This window comes from Stegostoma tigrinum, chromosome 18 (genome assembly GCF_030684315.1).
Source record: "Stegostoma tigrinum isolate sSteTig4 chromosome 18, sSteTig4.hap1, whole genome shotgun sequence".
NCBI classification, from domain to species: Eukaryota; Metazoa; Chordata; class Chondrichthyes; order Orectolobiformes; family Stegostomatidae; genus Stegostoma; species Stegostoma tigrinum.
In genome coordinates, this window is record NC_081371.1 from 26545700 (window position 1) to 26570048 (window position 24349).

A 24349-nucleotide genomic window follows, 5' to 3' on the forward strand; every position below is an offset into this window, starting at 1 on the left:
AATCCACAGACCCATCCCCCTATAACCCACACACCCCTGAACACTATCGGCAATTTAGCACGGCCGATCCACCTAGCCTGAACATCTTTAGACTGTGGCAGGAAACCGGAGCACCTGGAGGAAACCCACGCAGACACGGGTAGAATGTGCAAACTCCGCACAGACAGTTACCCGAGGCTGGAATCAAACCCAGGTCTCTGGCGCTGTGAGGCTGCAGTGCTAACCACTGAGCCACCATGCCGCCCCTAATGTTGGAAGGGGCTTAACAAGCACTCTAATTGCCACTTTCTGGACAGGCAGTCCTTGTAGCCCACTGGTGGATATTCAATCACTGAATAGTTTCACTTAAGCATGGTACTTGCTGGTGTGATTAGCTTTCTAATTGCAGTGTAATTCTTCGATAGATGGAGTTGTTGTATTTGTATTTTAATGTTACGTTATGTGGTCTATTTAGAGAGACTGTCCAAAAGTTCTTTGTTCTGTTCTACACCCTCCTCCATTTCCATGTCTCTTTTAGCTTTCTGTCCTGTCTAGCACTGCACATGTGACTGAATAAGAGGCAGCAAGTTAAGGTTTCAGGTAGGTAGCAGAATTAGAACTCAGGCTGAGTCATCAAGAGAATGGGATAAATGTCTGACAAGCAAAGATTCCCGTGGTTACAAATAAGAAGTGAGGTGGCAGAACAAAGGGAGTTGCTATTGAGAGAGTCAGTGCAGACATGATGGACTGCATCACCTCTTGCTGTGCTGTAAAAGTCTATGATTATATTCTATGATTCCATGTAAATTAAGGATCAATTCCTATTCAAGAATCTTTGAAAACTGTGTGTACTGTGAATGGATCAGATGGTAAACCTGCTGGGCTCACATCCCTAACAAAAGAGAAGCATTAGTGCATTTCACAGGAAACAGATCCACTGATCCTTCTTCTTAGCTATGCAGATCCACAGCAAACCAAAAATTCCTCTTGGCTAAAAAAAATAGTCTGGTCTGCCTATGTGCAAAAACAATGTAAATTGTTTGCTTTCTTAAATGGATAGGTTTCAAACAACAAAAAAAGTGAACATTGATGGCTAACTTTTGTCATTACCAAAACCAAATTAACCTGAGGGTCACCAATTGCAATGCTGCTTTATCATGGCCTAAACACACCATGACTATTCGGGTGAGGCCTGTGCAGCATGGTTTAGGGACACAATTTGTTTAGTCACCCCAAGCCTGGGAGCACAAATGTCGCAAACTAATTCCCATCTGAACAATCATTCTATTATTTGGTGAGTAATACTACCAAGATATCAATCAAAATTGACCAGATTCCATGGTGCCACTAATTTCCCCTGAGGTGTACATCAGGTCATTTGCCAACAAACAAGAGTGACAGCTTTCACTTTCACTCAATGAGTATCTCATATTTTTCTCCATACTATTGACTTTTTTTCCCACAAATTCTTTCGAGTTTTCTTGTTCCAAAATCAGGGCTTTGACTTATTTAAATTTAATGTGTTTGTGTAATGCAGGCATTACTGACGTAGGGCAATTGTTGACAATCCCTTATTGCCATTGAGAAGGTGCTGTGTGGGCGAGGGGTTGCTTTCTTGAAGCATTGAGGTTTATGTGGTGAAGGTACATCTCTAGTGCTTTGAGGAAGGCAGCTGCAGGATTTTGAACCAACAATGCTGAAGAAGCTCAATAAAGTTCCACGTCAAAATAGTAAGTGCGACGGGGGTGGAATTTGTTAGGTGCACCTGCATTGGCTTGTCCAGTTATGTTTCTGGTCAATGACAATCATGAGGATGGTAATAAAGGGAGATTTTCCACCAGTACTACCCTTAAATGTCTAGAGAGATGGTTAAGTTCCTTTTTGTTGATGATGGTCATTATTTGACACTTTGTGGAGCGAATGTTATTTGCGTTGTGTGGGTTCAAGACTAAAATCCTGGTCATGCTGCACATGGGTTTCAGTATCTGAGGACTTGATGAATATTGTGCAATTATCACTTTTAACCTCATCATGGAGGATAATCATAGCTTGTTGGCACTAGCTAGGCCAGCACTCATTTGCATTTCTAAGTGTCTTTGACAAAATGGTGTGAGCTTGAATGGCCACAGTTCATGTGGTCTAGGTGGACCCACAGTGCTGCAGCACACTGTTGTTCTGCTTTTAGTGGACAATATAACAAGGCAATTTTTCACACTGCTGCTAGATCTTGTAGCAGGTTGGCTTCACTCATGCGGTTTGTCATTATATATGAAGTGAGACAGTAAGTTTTGGTATGTTTTTTGACAGCCTGACTCCAATTAGGTTGAGGAGTATACTCAGGGGCAGGAACCCCAATTAGCTAACCTTTGTTTTCTAATCAAAATGCTCAGTCTAGCAGTAATATCTCAAATATCAGTATCAACTGCTCAACAGAGTCTAAACAGAGAACTTGAGACCTTTCAGGTCTGTATAATTTAGTTACTGAATGTTATAACTAGCTAGCTAATTGAGGATTGTGTAGAAAATGTAAGTGTAGTAAGTGATATCCCCAGTACATATACCTGCTGATAAGTAACTAAAAAACACAATTAAGAAAGGAAAAGGATTTTCGAAACAGGTTAAATCTTAGTCTAATTTTGATCCTTTAAACATCGATGCAGCGTTTTAAAAAAATGTATTGTTGGCACTTGAATAAGTGAAAACAGATGTTGGAATGTAAAATATGAGGATATTTCCTTTAGATATCAGTTCCAAATTCTACAGCTTATGGGTGCCAAAATAAATTCAAATAAATATGTTTTTTACTGTTGAAGTGAACACAAGAAAATTATTGGATCTACTGTCACTGATGTGGAAATGAAGATTTTAAATCCCACATAGATAGCCCTGGTTGCTTCACGCTTTAAACTCTATATTAAACTCTTGTGCAATTATCAGCAAATATTCCCACTTCTTGGTTTAATTTGGAAGGTAGATCATTGATGAAGCAACTGAAAATAGTTGAGCTGCACATTATGCCAAAGAATTCCTGCATTAACATCCAGGAGCTGAGACAATTGGTTCCAACAATCATAATCATTTTCTTTTGTGCATGGAATGTCTCCAATTAATGGACAACTTTTCCTTTGATTCTTGTTGGCTTAAATATTTGTTAACCTTGCTTGATGTGGTACTCAGTCAAATGCTTCCTTAGTGTCAATAGCAATCACTTTCATCTCACCTCTGGAGTTATGCTGTTTTGTCCATGTTAGTGCAAAGGGGTGGAATGAGGTTATGAGCTGAGTGGTCCTGGCAGAATGCCGGTAGAGCAGGAGTCAGCCGGATATTGCTAATTAAGTCCCACTTGATATCACGGTTGATGACTCTTTCCATCACTTTGTTGACCGTCAAGAATAGACTGATGAAATGGTAAATGGCCAAATTAGATTTGTTCTGCTTTTTGCGTACAGGCATACCTGGATGATTTTCCACATTGTCAGGTAGATGCTAGTATTGTAGCCGTACTGGAACAGATGAATCCAGTACATTCAGGCTTGTCTTGATGCCACATGAGGTGAACTGGCATCTATAGTGGTGGGGTGTTCAAGGGGAAGCTGAGATTGATCATTCACTCAGCACTTTTGGTTGAGAATGGTTGCTTATGCTTCAACTTTGTCTTTTGCACCATGTGCCATAATTAGTGATGGCCTTGTTTTTGGAAGCTCTTCGCGGGTTAGTTGTTTAATTGTATACAATCATTCATGACAGCAGGCAGCTGAACTGCAGAGCTTCAATGTGATTTGTTGATTTTGGAATAGCTTACATCTGTCTACCTTCCATTTGTTTAGCATGTACATACTTCCGTGTAACTGACTTTAAATGACCTACAAAACAATGTATAAAATTCTCTTCCAGTCACTTTGGGGTACATATTCAGTTTTTGTAAATGAAAGCAAACAACACACTTAAAAGGTTTTCAACATATCAGTTAGCGTTCTTGCATCCAAAACAAAGTTTAATTTTTGTTGTCTCAAAAATATTTGAGAGTCCAACTAGCAGCAACTCTAAATGATGATTTGTTTACCCTAAGAACCAATTTTCTGTGAAGGACCTGCAGTTTTTAAACTTAGCACAGAAGATTGTAGAAGGATCAATCCAGCAAAAAGCACATTGTGCTTACGTTTCTAGATCATTTAACAATTTTGACTGAATTATACCGAAGAAACCAACAGAATCAAATATTTTCAAATATATTTGCAGCTTTTGTACAAATATTCTTTTAATAACCAACACTTAGAGGTGCACAATCTTTGCTGACTTCATTGATTTATGTTGACTTCACTCATCCATTTGTACCAAACTGTAAATATAATTTCGGTACTCTTCTCAGTTCAGTTGGCTGGTTTGCAATGCAGTGTGACACTAACAGCAGGGGTTCAATTCCCATACAGGCTGAGGTTCCCATGAAGATCCCATTTTTTCAACCCTACCCCTCAACTGAGGTGTGGTGACCCTCAGGTTAAACCAACATCAGTCATCTGTCTCTGTAATGAGAGAGCAGCTTTGTAATCCTCTCGGACTATGGTGACATTACATTAACTGCTCTGATACATCTCTATTTTATAGCATGGAAGATATGCCAAAGTATTCTGATGCAGCCAATATTTGTGACAGCATTAAACAACCAGGAGTATCTATGTGGGATTTAAAATCTTCATTTCCATATCAGTGACAGTAGATCCAATAATTTTCTTGTGTTCACTTCAACAGTAAAAAACATATTTATTTGAATTTATTTTGGCACCCATAAGCTGTAGAATTTGGAACTGATATCTAAAGGAAATATCCTCATATTTTACTGAGGCAGCCTGTGCCCACACATAGTAACACCTAGAAAACATCCAATCTTGATTTGAGAAATAATAAGTAACATTATTGACACGTGAATGTCAGACAATGACCATCTCCAACCAAGAAAATCCAACCATCTGCCTTTGACATTAAATGATATTTCTATTGATGATTTCCCTACCAGCATAATCCTGAAGGTTACTAATAATGAGAAACTTAACTGGATTAGCCATATAAAATCTGTGCCAAGAGATCTGATCAGAAACTCATAATTCTTGCAAAGTTCCTCATTCCCATAGTCTTTCCACTATTTACAAGGTATATGGCATAAGTGTAAATCGGTACTTCCCATATGTCTGAATTAATGCTGCTTCAATGGCACTGAGCTCAACATCATTTAAGACAAATCAATTTGTTTTATTGTTACCACTTTCAGCATAATGGCCTAGTGATATTATTGCTAGACTATTAATCCTGGAAATCCAGATTTGAATTGTGTCACGGCAGATGGTAGAATTTGAATTCAATATTAAAAAGAAAATTTGGTATTAAGGATCTACTGATTACCATGAAACCGCTGTCAATTATTAGAAAGAAATCTATCTGGCTCACTGTTGTCCTTCAGGGAAGGAAATCTGCCATTCTCACCTGGCCTGGTCTACATGTAACTTCAGACCCACAGTAATGTGGTTGACTGTCAACTGCCTTCTGAAATGGCCTAGCAAGCTACTCAGTTATATCAATCTCTACAAGGTCTCCACAAAAAAATTGAAATTGGATGGATCACCCAGCATTGAACAGGCACTGGAAAAGACAATGGCAGAAATAGCACTGTCAACCCTGCAAAAGCTGTCTTACTAACATCTGGGGCCTAGTGCCAAAACTGGGAGAGCTGTCTAACAGACTAGCCAAGCAACAACCTGACATAATCATACTCACGGAATCATACCTTACAGACAATATCCCAGATGCCACCATGGATATAGATAGGGTTAATGGTAGGTGTCTTTTTCTATAAAACAGGGGATTTCAGGATTGGGGAGCACATCTTCAAGGTGGGAGGTGATAGATTTAAAAAATAAATGAGCGGAAATTTTTTTACACAGAGTGTGGCACACATGTGGAATGAACTTCCTGTGGAAGTCATGGATGTGGGCACAATTGCAATGGTTAAAAGACATTTAGTTAAGAACGTGAATAGGAAAGGTTTAGAGATATATGGGGCAGAGACAGGCAAGTGGGACAAGTTTAGGTTGGGATTATTTTCGACATGGACTGGTTGGAACAAAGGACCCGATTCTGTGCCGTATGACTCTATGACTCTATGTCCTGTCCTACTGGCAGAGGTGGTGGCATGATGGTATATAGCTAGAAGGGAAGGAGTTGTCCCAGGACTCTGGTCCCATGAAGTCTTATAACTTCAGGTTAAACATGGGCAAGGAAATTGCTTGCTGATTACCATATCCCATCCTGCTTTGGCTGCTGAATCAATACTCTGCCATGTTGAGAACATGTTGGAGGAAGCAGAGAGAATGGCAAGGGCTCTAAATGCATTCTGGATGGGGGATTCCAATGTTGACCATAAACAGTGACTCAGCAGTAGTTCTACTGATTGAGCTAGTTGGTTCCTGAAAGGCTTTGTTACTGGACTGGGTCTGCAGCAAGTGGTGAGGGATCCAACAAGGAAACACCTGCTTGACGACATCCTTACCAATCTGCCAGCTGCAGGTGCATCTGTCCATGACAGTATTGGCAAGAGTGGTTATCACACAATCCTCGTCGAGACAAAGTCCCTCTTTCACATTGAGAATACCATCCATTGTGTTGAGTGGCACAATCACCATGTTAAATGGGGTAGACTTTGAACAGATCTAGCAACACAAGACTGGGCATCTGTGATCCACTGTGGGCCATCAGCAGCAGAATTGTACTCCAGTACAATCTGCCATCTCAAGGCCTGGCATATCCACCATTCAGCCATACCAGCAAGCCAGGGGATTGACCCTGCTTCAGTGGAGACTGCGGGAGGCCATGCTAGGAGCAGCACCAAGCATACCTAAAAATGAGGTATCACTCTGGTGAAGGTGCCAAACAGGACAATTTGTATGCCAAACAGGATAAACAGCAAGTAACAGACAGACCTAAACAATTCCACAACCAATGAATCAGACCTGAGCTCTGCAGTCTTGCCATGTTCAGTTGTGAATGGTGGTGGAAATTAAACAACTGACAGGAGGAACAGTCTCACAACTATCTCCATCCTCGATGAAAGAAGAGCCCAACTCATCAGTGCAAAAGACAAACCTGAAATATTTGCAGCAATCTTTAGCCAGAAGTGCTGAGTGGATGATCCTTCACAGCCTCTGCCAGTGGTCCCCAACATTACAGGCACTAGTCTTCAGCCTATTGAATTCACTCCATGTGATATCAAAAAAACATTTGGAGGCATTGGATATTGCAAAGGCTTCCGGCCCTGACAACATTTCAGCAGTAGTACTGAAGACTTGTGCTCCAGTACTTTCCCCTCCCCTAGCCAAACTGTTCCCATACTGTTACAACACTGCTATCTACCCAACAATGTGGAAAATTGTCCTGTAGTCACAAAGCAGAACAAATCCAACTGGTCCCGTTGGTCTATTCTCAACCATCAGTAAAAGGATAGAAGGTGTCATCAGCATCAGTACTAACAAGCAGCACCTCCTTAGCAGTAACCTGCTTAAGCGATGCCCAGTTTGGGTTCCACCAGGGCCACTCAGCTCCTGACCTCACTATGGCCTCAATTCAAACATGGACAAAAAAGCAGAAATCTAGAGACAAGGTGAGAGTGACAGCCCTTGACTTCAATGCCACATTCAACGTGACATCATGGAGCCCTAGCAAAACTGATATCAACAGGGAATGGGGAAAGCACTCCACTAGTTGGAGTCATTCGTGGCACATAGGAAGATGGTTGTGGTTGTTGGAGGTCAGTCATCTCAGCTCCAGGACATTTCTGCAGGAGTTCCTCAGGGGTTGTCCTAGGTCCAACCATCTTCAGCTCCTTCCTTCCATCATAAGGTCAGAAGTTGAGATGTTTGCTGGTGATTACATAATATTCAGCACTTGTTGCAACTCCTCAGAAACTGAAATGGTCCATGTTCAAACAAAACAAGACTTGGACAATATCCAGGCTTGGGCTGACAAGTGGCAGGTAACATCTCTTAATAATAAGTTAGATTAGATTAGATTCCCTACGGTGTGAAAACAGGCCCTTTGGCCCAACAAGTCCATACCATCCCTTGAAGCATCCCATCTAGACCCATCCCCCTATAACCCACACACCCCTGAACACTATGGGCAATTTAGCATGGCCAACCCACCTGTCCTGCACATCTTTGGACTGTGGGAGGAAACCGGAGCACCCGGAGGAAACCCACGCAGACACAGGGAGAAATGTGCAAACTCCGCACAGACAGTTAGCCAAGGCTGAAATCAAACCTGGGTCCCTGGCACTGTGAGGCTGCAGTGCTAACCACTGAGCCACCGTGCCGCACATTTAATCACCACCCCTTGCAGTGAATGGTATTACCATCACTGAATGCCTCACTGTCAAAATCCTGAGGGTTGTCAATGAACAGAAACTCAGCTGGACTTGCCACATAAACACAGTGGCTACAAGGAAAGAGTAGAGGTTAGGAGTAATGCAGTGATTAACTCACCACCTGACTCGCAAAGCGTGTCCATCATCTACAAAGCACAAGTCAGGAATGTGAGGAAATACTCTCCACTTGCCTGGATGTGTGCAGCCCAAATAACACCCAAAAAGCTTGACACCATTCAGGACAAAGCAGCTGATTTGGTCAGCACTCCATCCACAAGCATCTACTTCCCCACCACCGATGCTCCATAGTAGCAGTGTGTACTCTCTACAAGAAATTTATTAAAGATCCTTAGAAAGCACCTTCCAAACCCACAAGCACTTCATTTAGAAGGGCAAGGACAGAAAATACATGGGAACACCACCAACTGCAACTTCCCCTAGAAGCTGCTCACCATCTTGACTTCAAAATGTATTGCTGTTCCTTCATTGTCGCTGGGTCAAAATCCTGGAATTCTCTCCCTGAGGTCATAGTGGGTCTACCTACAGCACACGGACTGCAGTAGTTCAAGAAGGCAGCTCACTACCACCTTCTCAGGGGTATCTAGGGCAGGCAATAGATGCTGGCCGGGCAGCTCCGCCCACATGCCCACAAATTAATTTAAAAAGTCTGGAACTATTCACTTCTTCCACCACCATGTGGCAGCATTGTATATTATGTACAAATGCACTGCAGCAACTCACCAAGGTTTCATTGACAACACATTTTAAACCTGCAACCTTTGCTAACCACAAGGGCAAAGGCAGCAGATGAATGGGAATGCCATCACTTTCAAGCTCCCCTCCAAGCCACACACCATCCTGACTTGAAACTAATTAGCCAGTCCTTCACTGTCATGAGCTCACAATCTTAGACCTCACTCCTTAACTGCACTGTAGGTGCGCCTAGACCACCTGACCTCCAATAATTCAAGAAGGCAGCTCACCGGCAAGGTGGACAATAAATGCTGACCTTGCCAATAATGCCTACATCCCAAGAAAAAAAATATTCAGAGCTCTTAAATTGAGGTGCTGATTAAAATGCTTACTTTTTTGAATAGAAACCTATCTTCAGCTATTTTATGCAAACTTAACCAGATATATAAAGGATTTTTTTAAAAGCAACACTTTTTGTAAAGAATGTATTTTATACGCTGTCGGATTCTGATTGTTGATGACAGGTTTTACATTTACTAATAAGCAAATAATTTTAGGTAAAAAATGTAAGGCAACCGTATTTTCAAAACAAAAAGAATGTTGAGCTCAATAGAACTGGAAATTACACTCAGAGCAGAAAATATATCTTAGAATAAGTGACATGATGACAACTGTGTATGAAGTGGAAATGAATTTTATACTTGCACTGAATACCAAATCATTGTCAAGTGTTCATTATTCTGTGCCCACAGTAATGTTCTTAACGTAATATTGTTGAGGAAGAATTATTTGAAGCTCATGATTTCGTTATTGTTTTATCCACATTAACAACATCTCCTTTCCTTTTGCTCTTCCAGTTCTGTTCCCATCTGCACAGACACTGAAAAGAAACCTAGATTCCGACATTCCTATTAATCCTGTGTTCCAGAAGTCATATAAGGACGTGGAGCTGCTGTATGAGGTTTCTCTCTCTCTCTCTGTCACTCATATTTTATACTTCTGTTTCACAGCTTTTGAATATTTAATTTGATAAGATGTAAGACAATTATATTTAATTAACTAGCCTCTGAAACTTTTCATTGTGAACAATTATTAACATCTTGCTCCTGAGGATGAGAGTAATGTTGTGACTTCTGGATGAAGGAAAGTTAAATAATTAATCGTTCTTAGAATTATAGAATGCTACAGTACAAAAGGGGGCCATTTGATGCATCGTTCTCTACAGCTCCTGAAAATGCTACCCAGCTAGTTCCACTCTCCAGCTCTATCTCTGTAGCAGCCTAAACTCATCAAGTTCAAATATTGATCCAGCGCTCTTTCCAAACCTCCTATGGAATGTGCCTCAATCACTGTCCCAGGCAGCACTTTTCAAATGCTAACAACTCTGAGTAAAAATGTTTCTCCTCATCTCACTCCCAGCCCTCATGCTGGCAATCTTGAAATTGTGATCACTGGGCACTGACATACCAACTCGTGAAAACAGTATATCCTGCTTTACCCTGTCAAAATTGTTCATCAGTTGGAGCATCTCAATAAGGTCACCTCTTAATCTTCTTTGCACCAAGGAGAATAAGCCCAGTTTCTCTAATCTTTCCTTGTATCTAAAATCCCTCATTCCTGGTATTATTCTTGTATATCTCCTTTGCACTGTCTCCAGAGCTTTAATATCTAATAAAGTGCCCACACTAAGCACAATATTTCAAATGTGGTTTGATCAATGATTTGCAGCATCACCTCCCTGCTTTTATACTCCATGCTTCCATTTACTAATCCAATGATCCTATAACTGTTAACAATTGTTTCAACTTGTCTGGCTACTTTCAAAGAATTATGCACTGAACCCTCAAGTTCCTCTGCTCCTGTACTTCCCTCAAATTTGTACCATTGAGGTGTATTGTCTCTCCATGTTTCTTCTGCCTGCATTTCTCTGCACTGAAATTCGTTTGATGGGTCTTTGCCCTTTTGGCCAAATTGTCAAAGTCTCTCTGAAGTCATTCAGCATCATCCTCACAATTCATTATTCTCCCTAGCTCTGTATCATTTGTTAATTTAGAGATATGCCTTGAACACCCTTTTCCAATCATTTATGTTAGTCAGAAGAAGGTATAAAATGTTGGGATTTAGAGTAATTCAGCACAATGAAATTGGATTTCTGACTTGATTAATATATTCTATAATTCAGTGGAGTAACATAGAAATTAGGAGCAAGAGGCCCTTCACACCTGCTTTAGCCATTCAATAGGTTCATGGAAGATGCTCCATCTCAATGCTTTCTCCCCATACTCCTTTAAAATCTAAAAATGATTCAATCTCTTTCTTGAATATATTCAGTGACTTGGCCTTTCTGCAGTAGAGAAATCCAGAGATTCACTACCTTTTGAGTGAAGAAACCTTTCTTCATCTTAGTCCTAAATACCCTGTATTCTGATACTGTGTCCCTTGGTTCTAAACTCCCCAGCCAGAAAAAACATATCCTTGCCCCATTCATCCAGTTGGCCCAGTCCTGTTAGAATTTTGTAAATTTCAATTAGATCCCCTCGCATCTTTCTAAAATCTAGTGAATACAGGCCCAGCCAAACCAATCTCTGCTCATATGACAGTCCTGCCATAGCTAGTAGCAACCTTGAGAACCCTTGCTGCACTCCCTCTATGGCAAGTACAACCTGTCTTGGGTAGGAAACCAAGTACTCTGGATAACTGAGATACAAGTTGAGTTTCTTTGTAGCATTTCATTCTGAATTGCTACATAACTTGCGATGACTTGAATGGCTTGGTTGAAGTCATGTTGTTCAGCAGAGCATTTCTACTCTGTTTGCTCAATAATTTTGGACCTGTGTGGTATTTTGCAACATACGAATAAAAACGTACAATCTTCCAAACATATCCAAGCACACTACAATGCAGTCAATTCCCCTGTTTAGAAGAACCTTGCTCCTTATGATTGAATTATATGCACAAAATGTTCCAAAACCATAAGATTAGGAAAGTCTTCATTCGCTTCAGTGCCATGGGGAATATAACTAAAGAATAAAAGTGACAACTTGCATTTATGTTTTTAATTATTATTTAAAAAATGATTCTTGGAATGTGGCTGTCACTGATTAGGCCAGCATTTATTGTCCAGAGGACAGCCAGGAGTAAACTGGAGTCACATGAAGACCAGACGGGTTAAGGACAGATGATTTCCTTCCATAAAGGACATTAGAGAACCAGATAGGTTTTAATGACAATCAGCAAGGGCTGCATGATCACCATTGGGCTAGGAATTTGTTTTTAATTAAATTCAAATTTTACCATCTGCCCTGGTGTAATTTGAATTGGCGTTCTGGCTTATACCTTAATGACATTACCACTAGGTCCTACTCTCCCAATATCAGGTAGATAATTTACAAAAGCATAATCAGATTATGACAAACAGTAACAAAAACAGAATAAAAAGGAAAGCTGCATCCATCTTTATGAATGAAACCTGCATTATGCTGCATGTATGCAGAGCATCCCTCATGCTAGTTGTAATTTCAATTTAGGCTACCAGGTTAATTTAAAAACTAAACACATTAAAACTATAAGAATGGGATTATAAAATCTTTCTGATCTGTCAAAAAGCGAATAGACTCAAAGGGAGTAAAAAATATTGGATAATGATAATAATTGGAAATTGAAGTTGAATGACTCATACGATGCAAAAAAAACAAGAGTTGTGAATCTGAAAGTCAATCAGGAGAAAGAACTGATCTTGCAGCACCCTCTAGTGAGACAGCATGAAATAACTTGCAGCTCACAACATTCTCTCATGAATTCGTAATGAAGCACCCAGGCGTCTTGATATCTCTGAGAGCTACCTCCTTTTCTAAATTAAAAATGCAGGCAATAAGCACCAGGTTAGTTAGAATTTGTCCCTTAATATATTACCTTCCTCTTCCTCGTTCAAGCATCTACTGCTTGTTCCTGATCTTCCCCAATTTCTTCAAATATCCAGTAGGATACTCTCAGTAATTTTGCAAATAATGAATCTTGCATTACACATTCTGAATAACTCGTTGCATATTTGCCACATTTTCAGATTTCCACCATTTGCAGTTGTCTTTCTTCAATGTAAGATCAAAACAGTGACTGGATACCTTAAACTGTTTCCAGTAGGTGAGAATCATGAAGGAGGGTCAATTGATACTAGGTTAAATTATAGTTATTTAAAATGGATGGCAGAAGAAACCTGTTAACAGATTCCTAATCAACCCATTCAGATATCCTTCAATGTACCCCTGGAACAGGTGAAACACGAACCCAGGTTCCTGGCGGTAGAAAGTGGCTACACTGCCATTATACCAAGCCAGTACTCCAGATGAAGCTTTTTTTAAAAGATTAACCTAATTTCCTAATTAACCTATTCAGAGATGTCATTATACACCTCTGAAGCAGGCAGGACATGAACCTGGGCCTCCTGGCTCAGAGGTAAGTGCACCACAAGAATCCCTGCATTCTGGTTTATATTTTCTACATTAACCTGTTCAGGAAGGTTATTACACACTCAGGAGCCGATGGAACTCGAAACCAGGCATGGGGACACTACCATTGTACCACAAGAGAGACCTCACAAAGCTGTGGAATTCATTTCCAGGGTTAGTGTTTAAGGCACAAAGATTGATCAATCACGCAGGCTAATTGGCATAGTTTATGAGCTCAATAACAGCACATTAAGTGGCTGTCCTGAATTTTATGGAGGCACACATTATCTAGATCAGATTATTTGATTGAATGTAGACGCATAGTGCAAAGACAATCTTCCAAGTGGAAAGTTTCCACACCTACAATGATCAGTTGCTCAGCAATCACAAAAAGAACAACTTATTCTGTGTGCTTTCACTTTCCTGGAGCTGCTACGAGTCCATCATCCTCCAGCAGTCCAGGGTACCTCAGCTCTTCAATGCAGTCCCACGCTCCGTGAATGGATGCGAGGTTACAAGGGATAAACCTTGAACAGATGGCTGCTCACTCTTCTCTGAAAGCACCAAAGGTACAGAAACAATATACCATGAGCTCCTGGCCATCTGAAGATGCAATTCAGTGCCTTGATCAGTAAGATCAATGCTTTCTGTAAATGGCGGTAAGTGAGAGGTTTGGGTTTGAGGGCGATGAGACTCTTGAATTATCCAGTTCATTGGAGGAAGAGGAGAAGCAGAGCATAGAATGGAAAGTAGAGGTGGAAGGTGTAGAACAGACAGATGCTTGAACTGTAGTGGGAGCTGGCCAGGTCCTGTGTGATGTCTGAAGCTCATGACTCCATGCCACGAAAGTCAGAGATCATCTGATTCAGACACATTTCAATTACATGATTCACACCTCTAAGAACAGCATGTTATGGAACAGACCCTTAGTTGCCTGTGTTAACACATCCATTAAAGACTCAATCCTGAACATGTGAACTCTTAGCCCCAGTGCAGGATGTACATCTTCCGAGAGATTGCTCTGTCACCACCGCCAAATTCTTACTCTCCAACATCTCATAGGTCTTTGCTTCGCCATCATTAATCAAATATCATTGTTTACATTGTATTCATTGAAATATGTGTCCTTTTTCATGAAGAAGACACCCCAGTGACCCACTCAGTACTCTGTGTGATGTGATGACCTCCATGCTGCTTATGTGGTGCTCCCTCAGTGGCTGTGCAGGATCTAGATGCTGCCTGTTTGTTTTGGTTTGTGACTGAGACGCACATAGTGATTGTCCTCACATTGGAGGTGCCTGTGAGGGAGTCTGAATCACAAATATTCCCCTTATTAAATAATCCCCAAATTAAACCATCCATAACTGCTTTTGTCACCTCCTATTTCTCCTAAGTCCAGTGCTCCCCACTTAGTGCCTCCCCATATAAACATATTCCGGGACTCACTAATGTCTCAGTTCCTGCACTAGTGTAGTGCACCTGTAAAATGTGGCAGTTCCTCTTTGGAGCTTTCTTACTTGACTTTTGTCACCTAATGATGGGGGAAATGATTTCCTAGGCTTGATCTCTGCACCTGTAGGAGACAAATAATGAGAAGATTTTGAGCTAGATTTGGAGAGCAGAAACCTCTGTGTTGCTGACACAATGCCAGTATAACTCAGTATTTGTCATGTTGTTGGATGAAGCGTGCAAAGCTTCTCATTAAACAAAGCATTGCCCTCTAATCACCAACTCCTTTGCAAGTGCCCACCTTGTCATAGCTGACCTCTTTACTGTCTGTGACCTTATTTCCAATGTTACCTCCTCCACCACCCATCTGGGGCCTCTTGTGGGAACTGAGTTCTCCATAAAGGTAAATAAAGAGTAAAGTGAGACCTGTGTATTTCATGACCAACGCCAGCTCCTCCAATTCATTACAAGGTGCATACATCATTGGTGCCAGGTCCTGAGCAGCACGAAGTCCCTTTCTCAGGCGCTAACAATGACCTTGGGTAACCCCCCCTCACCCCCTTGCCCTCTGATACAGCATTTATATTGCCAGAGCAATTCAAACCTTGAAGATTTTTCAAGATTGAATTCAATCCCTGCAAACTGCACTCCTATGCTGACTTGTTTAGTTTAGGTGGGTGGTCACATCCTGCCAGCTTCCAGGAAAGTGATGTCCCCGTCTGCTCTCATGACATGCATTCAACAATCAAGGGGTTGCCCTAACCTGGATTCTAGGCTTCTGGAACAAAAACAGAAGTTGACAAAAAAGCTCAGCAGGTTTGGCAGCATCTGTGAAGAAAAAAAATCAGAGTTAATGTTTTGGGTCCAGGGACCCAAAATATTAATTCTGGTTTTTTTTTTGTTCACGGACGCTGCCTGACCAACTGAGCTTTTCCAGCAACTTTTGTTTTTGTTCGTGATTTACAGCATCTGCAGTTTTTTTGGTGTTTATTCTAGGCTTCTGGTACTCCTGAAACATTCCATTCACATCCCAACACAATTTGTTCCAAGCTAATGTCAGAGCATTCAGTCGGTTGTCACTGTTCAAGTTGAACTCACACATGAGGAGGCACACCTCATTTCCCACTCCCACAGCTACGACCTGCCTTCCAAATCTGCCCTATGAAACCTGAGGGTTTAGGGTCTGGAAGTATTTCCACTTTCATTTCTTGCAACCCACGAAGAATGCATCCCTATATTCACAGTCAAAGTTAGATTGAATAGATGAGTGAAGGAAAAGGGGTTGAAGAGGTTTGGGAGCAGTATGACTGACTGTGATCAGAATTATTTGCTGATACACACTGGTTGGGCCAAATGACCTATTCTTATGTTGCAATTTTGGTCTCTTAATAAACTCTTCAATGTTGTGAACATTCATATAATTACTACTCAGTGACATGGTCTTAAACAATAATTTACTTGACAACTGGGTTCCTTACTAGACTCATCATGGACAACTAAACCCCATAATGATCCTCTCCACTGATCAGATCTCTTGTAGTAAGCACTCTTCAAATGACTACATTCCTCACACTATCATTACTCTCGTATTCAGTATCACACAGTCACTATTTCCAGCAGGAGCCCTCAAACTATTGCTCCTCTAAATGGTAACACCGACCTTTCTGAATAACCTTTCCTACACTTACTATTCTCATTGAATAAATCCCTTCACTGTAAACATTCTGAATGATTTTCTTCCTTGCATCTCAATAAATTTGTACACTAAGTTGGGCAGGGAAGTAGAAGTGGAGTTTAATCCGGACAAGTGTGAATTGATCCATTTTGGGTGGTCAAATGCAAGAGGGCAGTAAATAGTAGGAGCCTTAAGAGCATTGCCATATCGAGGGATCATGGGGAGCAAGTCCATAGCTCCCTGAAAGTGGTAACACTAGTGGATAAGGTAGTAGAGAAGGTACTTGCCCTCATCAGTTGGTGCGTAGAGTATAAAAGTTGGCAAGTCACGGTGCAGCTTAATAAAACTTTAGCAAGTCCATATTTGGAGTAGTATTTTCATTTCTAGTTGCCATATTACAGAAAGGATGATGAAGCTTTGGAATGGAGCGCAAAAGAGTTTTAACAGAATGCTGCCAAGATTGGAGTGAATTAGCAATAAGGAGAGTGGACAGACTTGGAATTTTTTTTTTGTTAGTGTCAGAGGCTGATAGATGTGTATAAATGTATTAGAGGCATGAATAGGGTAGATAGTCTATCTTTTTCCCAGGATGAAAATATCAAGTATCAGCACACATAAGTTTAAAGTGACAGGGGACAGGTTTAAAAGAAGTGTGCAAGGCAAGTTTATTTATACAGAGGATGGTAATTGCCTGAAACGTGCTTTCAGGGGAGGTGGTGGAAGCAGATATAATAACAGTCTTTGAACATGAACAGGCAGGAAACGGAGGGATATGGACGATGTGCAGGCAGATGGGATTAGTTTAGAATGGCATCATGGTTGGTGCAGAAATGATGGGCCGAAGGACCCACACCTGTGCTGTACTGTTCTATGTTCTATGTTGTACATTTTTCTGCATGACCGTTGAAGATCCATTATCACGGTTTTCCTGGACATGGAAAAGAGAATGTGGCTTTTTGCCTTCAGTAATATCCAATTGCTGCCAACATAGTTATTGTATTTTGTTCGCTGTGGGGATGTCAGTTTATATCTCAGTACTTAGTAATTTTTAGAGAATACTTCTTTTGCAATAGGTGCTTCCCTTAATTTGCAAGGCAGTAGATAGCTATACTGGATCAACTGAATCAAACTCAGAGATTCAGAATTCACCCACGAACACCAGCCCTATTCTCCATTGCATGGCATTAACTCTAGGCAGAATTTTACAGGGTCCTGAATGAAGTGGGCTGTGGTGACAAATCCAGGAGAATTGCCTGAGAGATCCAATGAGATCTCTCTTTACAGAAAGAGCAACTAGAAGCATTTCCAACTAAGTTCTGAACGTATAGATGAGATTCTTGTTAGGCAGTGGCAAGATGCCTATTAAGAGGCAAGCAGCCTCATTAACACTGAATCTCACCTCATTAATATGCAGCTTCCCATCTTATCACCACTGTGAAGTAACTAGATGTCAATAATTCCCAAAACGGAAGTCTGAGTGGGCATTTGGCAACTCCAGCTTGTGTCCTGCTCCTCTGGGCCTCCACCTTGCAGTCCTGGCTACAAAGTCTCAGGGCACAATCCAGGACACTCTCATCCTTTGATACTGACTGACCAGTGGAAATCATCATTGCACTTCTCCAATCCAGTTGTAGGACACTTCTGTACTTCATTTCTCTATATTGAGGCATATTGGCAATTAGCATTGCACTGCTACTGCAAGGACATTTTATTGATTGGGGCAGGCACCCAGCTCACCCACTATACCCAGCTTTATCTCAGAGATGTTCACGTGTCCTCTTATGTCTCCCTGAACTTGAGCCTACCTAGATACTCAAAGCATCCCTGCCTTGCACAGCCCCTTGCCTTGCTTTACTTCCCCTTTGCACAAAGTCAAACACTATTCATTAATTTCGTATCAAACATATAGATGTTACAACTAAATAAAAGGGCAAAACATATGGCAAATCACTCAATGGTCTGAACTTAGCATCAAAATTCTTTTACTATCAACTTTTAACTAGAGCCCTCGAAGTCTCTTTTCTTCAGTGGTCAAAGGTACAGAAAGGGGCAAAACTGTTACTTTGCTGAATGACTGAGTTTCTGTTCTCTTTAAGGCCCAAAGAATCTTCTGGAACAGAGTGCAGATCATTAAATTTACTTCTGCAGTCAACAATCAGATGGAGAAGAAACACTCTATAATCCTTACAAAATATGCTTTTCTGCAGAGTAAACAACAAAATGATGCATTGCAGTTTAAACAGAATAATAATAGATTTAAAGGAAAATTGCTAATGAATTAGTTCCACGGAAACCTTGGCGTATTATAATTAAACTACTGCAATTCAATTACACACTAATACACTCAGAGCTCAAAAATTTGGGGTGGAATCTTAAACGGGCCTGAATGGCATGGGCATTGACACAAAATTTGGAGAAGTTCAGCGAAGCCTATTTCAATGTCTGGAGCAACTGGGGGCATTTTCCAGAGAAGTGCCAGGCATCGAGAGGAGATTCTCACTTTGCAAAAGCAAGATGCCCACTCAAGGAGATTTATTACTTGTTATCAGTCTCAGTAACTGCCCATTCCACCTCAGTAATATGTAGCTTTTTAGCCTGCCAGTCACTGTGAGGAAACCAGACAATGAATTTCTGATGTGAAACTCAGAGTAGGTACCCTTTGACTTCAGCTCACTCTTCCAGCCTGCTATCTTGGACACTCAGCAACAAAGTCTCAGGGAATTCTCCAAGCCATCTGTCACACCTACCCTTATCCAAGGGCATTGGTATCCAACAACTGTCATCTCACAGGACCCTCATGGCACCTCTCTATTCCACTTGTATGATGTTTCTGAACTTTAAACTTGCACTTCAGGGCACACCGGCAGCACACTTTGTGCCCAGCAACAGACAGCCAGCTCACAGACTGCACCTCAGGACTGCTCGCTTTCTCTCTTAGCACTTACTCACCTTGAGCCTACCTGATGCCCACATCCCTACCTTTCTGCACTTTGCCCAGAGGTACCAGTCTCACAGTACTTCATAGAATCATAGAATCCCTACTGTGTGGAAACAGGCCCTTCAGCCCAACAAGTCCACACCGAGCCTCAGAGCACCCCACCTCGATCCATCTAATCTACACCTCCCTGAACACTACAGGCAATTTAGCATGGCCAATCAACCTAACCTGCGCATCTTTGGACTGTGGGAGGAAACCGGAGCACCCTGAGGGAACCCACGCAGGCACAGGGAGAATGTGCAAACTCCACACAGACACCTGAGGCTGGAATCGAACCCGGGTCCCTGGTGCTGTGAGGCAGCAGTGCTAATCACTGTGCTGCCTTTAAACAAAGAGAAGGGCAAAATTTTCCATTTTGCCTCGCCATTTAGTGCAGACACAAGGTCAGGAAGTTTGCCATAATTGTCCACAGTCTTCAGTCAAGTGAAGGGAGACAGCCTTCAGGCAGGGGCCTTGATACAGTATGTCAAAGTCAGCCTCTGACATCGGTCCAGAGATTTAGAGACAGTCCACTTAGGACTGTAGGGGTCATGATCTTCTACCTATAGGGCAGTCCACCATCCATCTTTGTTGTTTCTGCCATAATGTAGGCAGTTTTGTCCTGGAAGGAGAGAATAAGAGGGGTTGAGTGAGATGAATGAGAATGGCATAAGTATTAGTGTTGGTGCTAATGCAGAAAGATGGTGAGGTGTCCTGATTGAGTAAGTAGACAGTGCAGATGATTGAAAGCATTATTGAGTGTTGGAGGATTGGGTTTGGTGATTTCAACTGACGGAAGATGTTACATATGACAGTCAAAAAGTTAGAGCATTAACCTTAGTGGTAGTAGCAGTAGAGATAGTATTTACGGTACTAGGGAGAAGGTGCTGGGACTCATCCTGTTGAGCAGAAAAGGTAATTTATCTTCTTCTTTCACTGCTGGGAGTTCCTCCAGGTAGCTGAGACCACAATGACACTAGGGCCAACCTCAGACCCTGCTGGCATGATCTGATAGTGTGACCTCTTCTGGCAATCCTCAGATTAGAGGGTGTCCTTCCTCTGAATCACCCTATCCACCTTAATCTCTATATACCTGTTCACAAATCAGAACAGCAATTTATCCTTACCTGCAAATTCCAGAGCAAATGTTATGAACCATGCAGGCTATCAACAGTCTGACAATACTTATCCTAATGCACAATGGCCTTTTAAAGTTGACAGGGCTGCCTTGAATGTTTGTCTATTCTGGGATGCCTGTGCAGTGACAAGTTCTGCTGAGTACAGTGACTGGGAGACTTGGGTTAGCATTGAACATGAAGGGTACAATAGGAATGACATAGGAGTCAATGAGGTGACTTTGGGACAATAGCCATACAAATGCATGAGGCCTTATGGAGAGAAACCGTCATGAATCTTGAAAAAATTGACTTAGCCAAAACATGTAAGATTCAGCCCATCAAGATTGTTTCACCCTTCACAAACAGGGATTCAATCTTTACTCTTAATTTCTACGTTTGCCCCTGTTCATCTAAAGTTTTATAGGTTCTGGCCTCACTCCTGAACGTTGCCAAGTGGACCTCTCTTTACGTGTAAGCTTATGCTGTGGAATTATACACACTATTCAGTTACAGAAGAGAGTCAAAGCTCATTCTTTTCTTATTTTGAAGTCCAGAGTACTTAATTCCAGAGATCAAAATTTAATAAGTAAGAGTGAGAGTCCTGGCCATTTATCTACTTTCTTTTTATCTAGCCTAAGGACATTTAGATTAACTATAGTCCCATATTGTCCTCTCTGCTGTCATTTGACGAGGTGCAGATCTCACAGTTCATTGATTTATATATTTCATTTTTTGCTGGCTTTAGATTTTGAAAAAGTGGATCTATGTGGTTTATTTTTATTCTTTTACAACTCCTAGATATTTGACTGATTAATTGTGTGAGGTTTATTTTGTCTGTCACTGTTATTGCTTTTCAACTTTTTTTTCTACATTTCTAGTTTCTTCTTGGGGGGCTGAACATAAGTGATAACTTAAAGTGCTCCCTGAAGGATGAAGAACTTGCATCATTGAGACCAGCAAAGACATTTAATGCTATTGTCAATCAAATCATTCCCAAGGAAATCTCTGATATCCGAAGGCTTACTTACAGACAATCCAAATACGTTGGACAGCTCAAGTTTGCTGACTTTGAGAGGACGCTGCTGACCTTGGTGTTCACAGCTTACCAGACATTAAGGTTTAAGGAACACCAACAGGACTACTGGAAAGAATCACTTGTAAACATTTTTCAAGTTTTACGACGTGATTTGATGTCTTAAAAATTCTGATTTTGAGGGTACTGGAAGAAAGTTAAGCTTATAAGAGTTTGATCCTTGAATATTTAACTATCTCACTTCTTGTGATTTCTCAATGGTTCCCTTAATTTCTGAAACATACTGTAAGCTTTCTGAATTAACCTTTTTGCGGCATCTGCATTAAAAGGCAAGCATTTCCTGTCCGTTTCACAAAAAGATGACAATGTGTATCATAATCCTCTCTGATCTAAAGAGACGAGTGATGGTGAAATGCGAATATTTTGAGTATTGGGCCAATAAATTACAAAAAAACCTGCAGGTATAAATCAAACCTGCCCAAAACTATTTAAGGGAATGATATAGAGACGCATAGACTTTTCAAGCATTTAATTTGAGCCCCTTCCTCTGACTAAATTGGCACAACAAACCTTGAAACAAGTCAATTAAGTCAGTTAATTTCAATGAATGAAAAATGGTTTATTTTGCGTACGTTATTGACTCATATTATAGTTTGCAACTTAAAGTATATCAATTAAATAATACTTTGCTTACTCGACTGCAATCAGCCCTCAAAACCAACTTAAAGGGACCGTAAGAGAATTTCAACCCTTTTTCCTCCAAGGGATTTGTTGTTAAAAATCAAGTCAAATTAAGACCTTTTATGCTAGCTCCAAGAATCAGAAAAGTGAATTCCTATTATAAAAATCCTATTAACTTCTCACTGATGGAGGCTGTTGTAGAAGGTAGAAGTGTTACATTGGTTTCGGGTTGAGTGTTCTTCTGAGAGTTAAGTGGAGGGTGGGAGCTTTATTCTGCAGCTGACTGTACTAGGGATGGTTGTCATGGCACGGTTAGTGTTGATACAGAATGCCCTAAATGTTTTCAACTCTAGCACAAATATTCTGTCATTTTCAGAAATGCAAAAATAAAAATTTACTTTTAAGGTAAGCTGATAATGAAATAAGTCAGCTGTGATTAAAATGGTAGCAGGCATTTTGTAATTAATCAATTGCTATGCATTTCCTGCAAAAAATAATGCTTGCACTTAATTAACCAGAATAGCATAATTTTGTTAAAGATTTGGAAATATATACAGCTGTTCTATTTAAAAGGCAGTACAATATAAAATAAGACTGAAATGAATGTTTTTTGATATCTAAATTGCTGTCTTTGTTTCAATATTGCCAGGTAGAGGGGCAATTTTCAGGGCTTCGGAATGCCAATGTGCTTGAAAATGCGACCATCCTTTAACATCTCAGATTGGCTTAGTAGGTTCTCATTACCATTTGCCAGTATGGATTTGAAATGGTGTACAGTTTTTCACGAGTCACTCAAAAATAGTAATTAAGAGTGTTATTGGGTGGAGGAATTCAATTATACATCTTGTACATATTGAGATACATTCTTATAAGAACTGAAGAGGCCATATATTATCACAAACCCAAGAAAGGGTAGTAGCCTAAAATTTTCTCTTATAATGACTCCAACCCTTGGAAGGAGAACCAAGATTAACTTGAGACCATGGAAAATCTGACTGTATTGCATTTCACTTAAATCGTCTACTCTAATACGAGAAATATCATCACTTAAATATAGTTGATCCATGCATCACACATATGGACCCATAACACCACTCTAACATTCACTGGATCATTAAATGTGACTGATAGTAATTGGCAGGAACAAATAAATCAGCTGCGGTCAGGCAGGCTCTCTACATTTTATACAACAAAGTGTGGGGCTGGATGAACACAGCAGACCAAGCAGCATCTTAGGAGCACAAAAGCTGATGTTTCGGGCCTAGACCCTTCATCAGAAAAGGGGGATGGGGAGAGGATTCTGAAATAAATAGGGCGAGAGAGGGAAGCGGACTGAAGATGAATAGAGAAGAAGATAGGTGGAGAGGAGAGTGAGGAGGTAAGGAGGGGATAGGTCAGTCCGGGGAGGACAGACAGGTCAAGGGGGCGGGATGAGGTTAGTAGGTAGGAAATGGAGGTGCGGCTTGAGGTGGGAGGAGGGGATAGGTGAGAGGAAGAACAGGTTAGGCAGGCAGGGATGAGTTGGGCTGATTTTGAGATGCAGTGGGGGAAGAGGAGATTTTGAAGCTGGGTGACACCACCCACGCCCTGCACCTCCTCCAGAACTTCCAATTCCCCGGTCCTCAACACCTCATTTTCAACATGGAGTCCAGTCCCTATACACCTGCATTCCCCATGCAGATGGCCTAAAGGCCCTCCACTTCTTCCGCAGACCCAACCAGTCCCCCTCCACCGACACCCTCATCCGCCTAGCTGAACTCACCATCAACAACTTCTCTTTCAATTCTTCCCACTTCCTACAGACAAAGGGGGTGGCCATGGGCACCTGCATGGGCCCCAGCTATGCCTGCCTCTTTGTAGGTTATGTGGAACAGTCCCTCTTCCGCACC

General features: G+C 41.2%; 1 protein-coding gene across 1 annotated transcript in view; it reads left to right on the forward strand.

The window, feature by feature from the left end:
• Positions 1 to 23031, forward strand: part of LOC125461039 (protein FAM180A-like) — a 58961-nt gene extending 35930 nt beyond the window's left edge. The window contains exons 2-3 of the mRNA XM_048549348.2: positions 9940 to 10043; positions 21625 to 23031. Coding sequence (XP_048405305.1) covers positions 9940 to 10043; positions 21625 to 21945 — 425 coding nt within the window. The 3' untranslated portion in view covers positions 21946 to 23031. The remainder of the gene's footprint in view (positions 1 to 9939; positions 10044 to 21624) is intronic.
• Positions 23032 to 24349: the final 1318 nt, after the last annotated feature.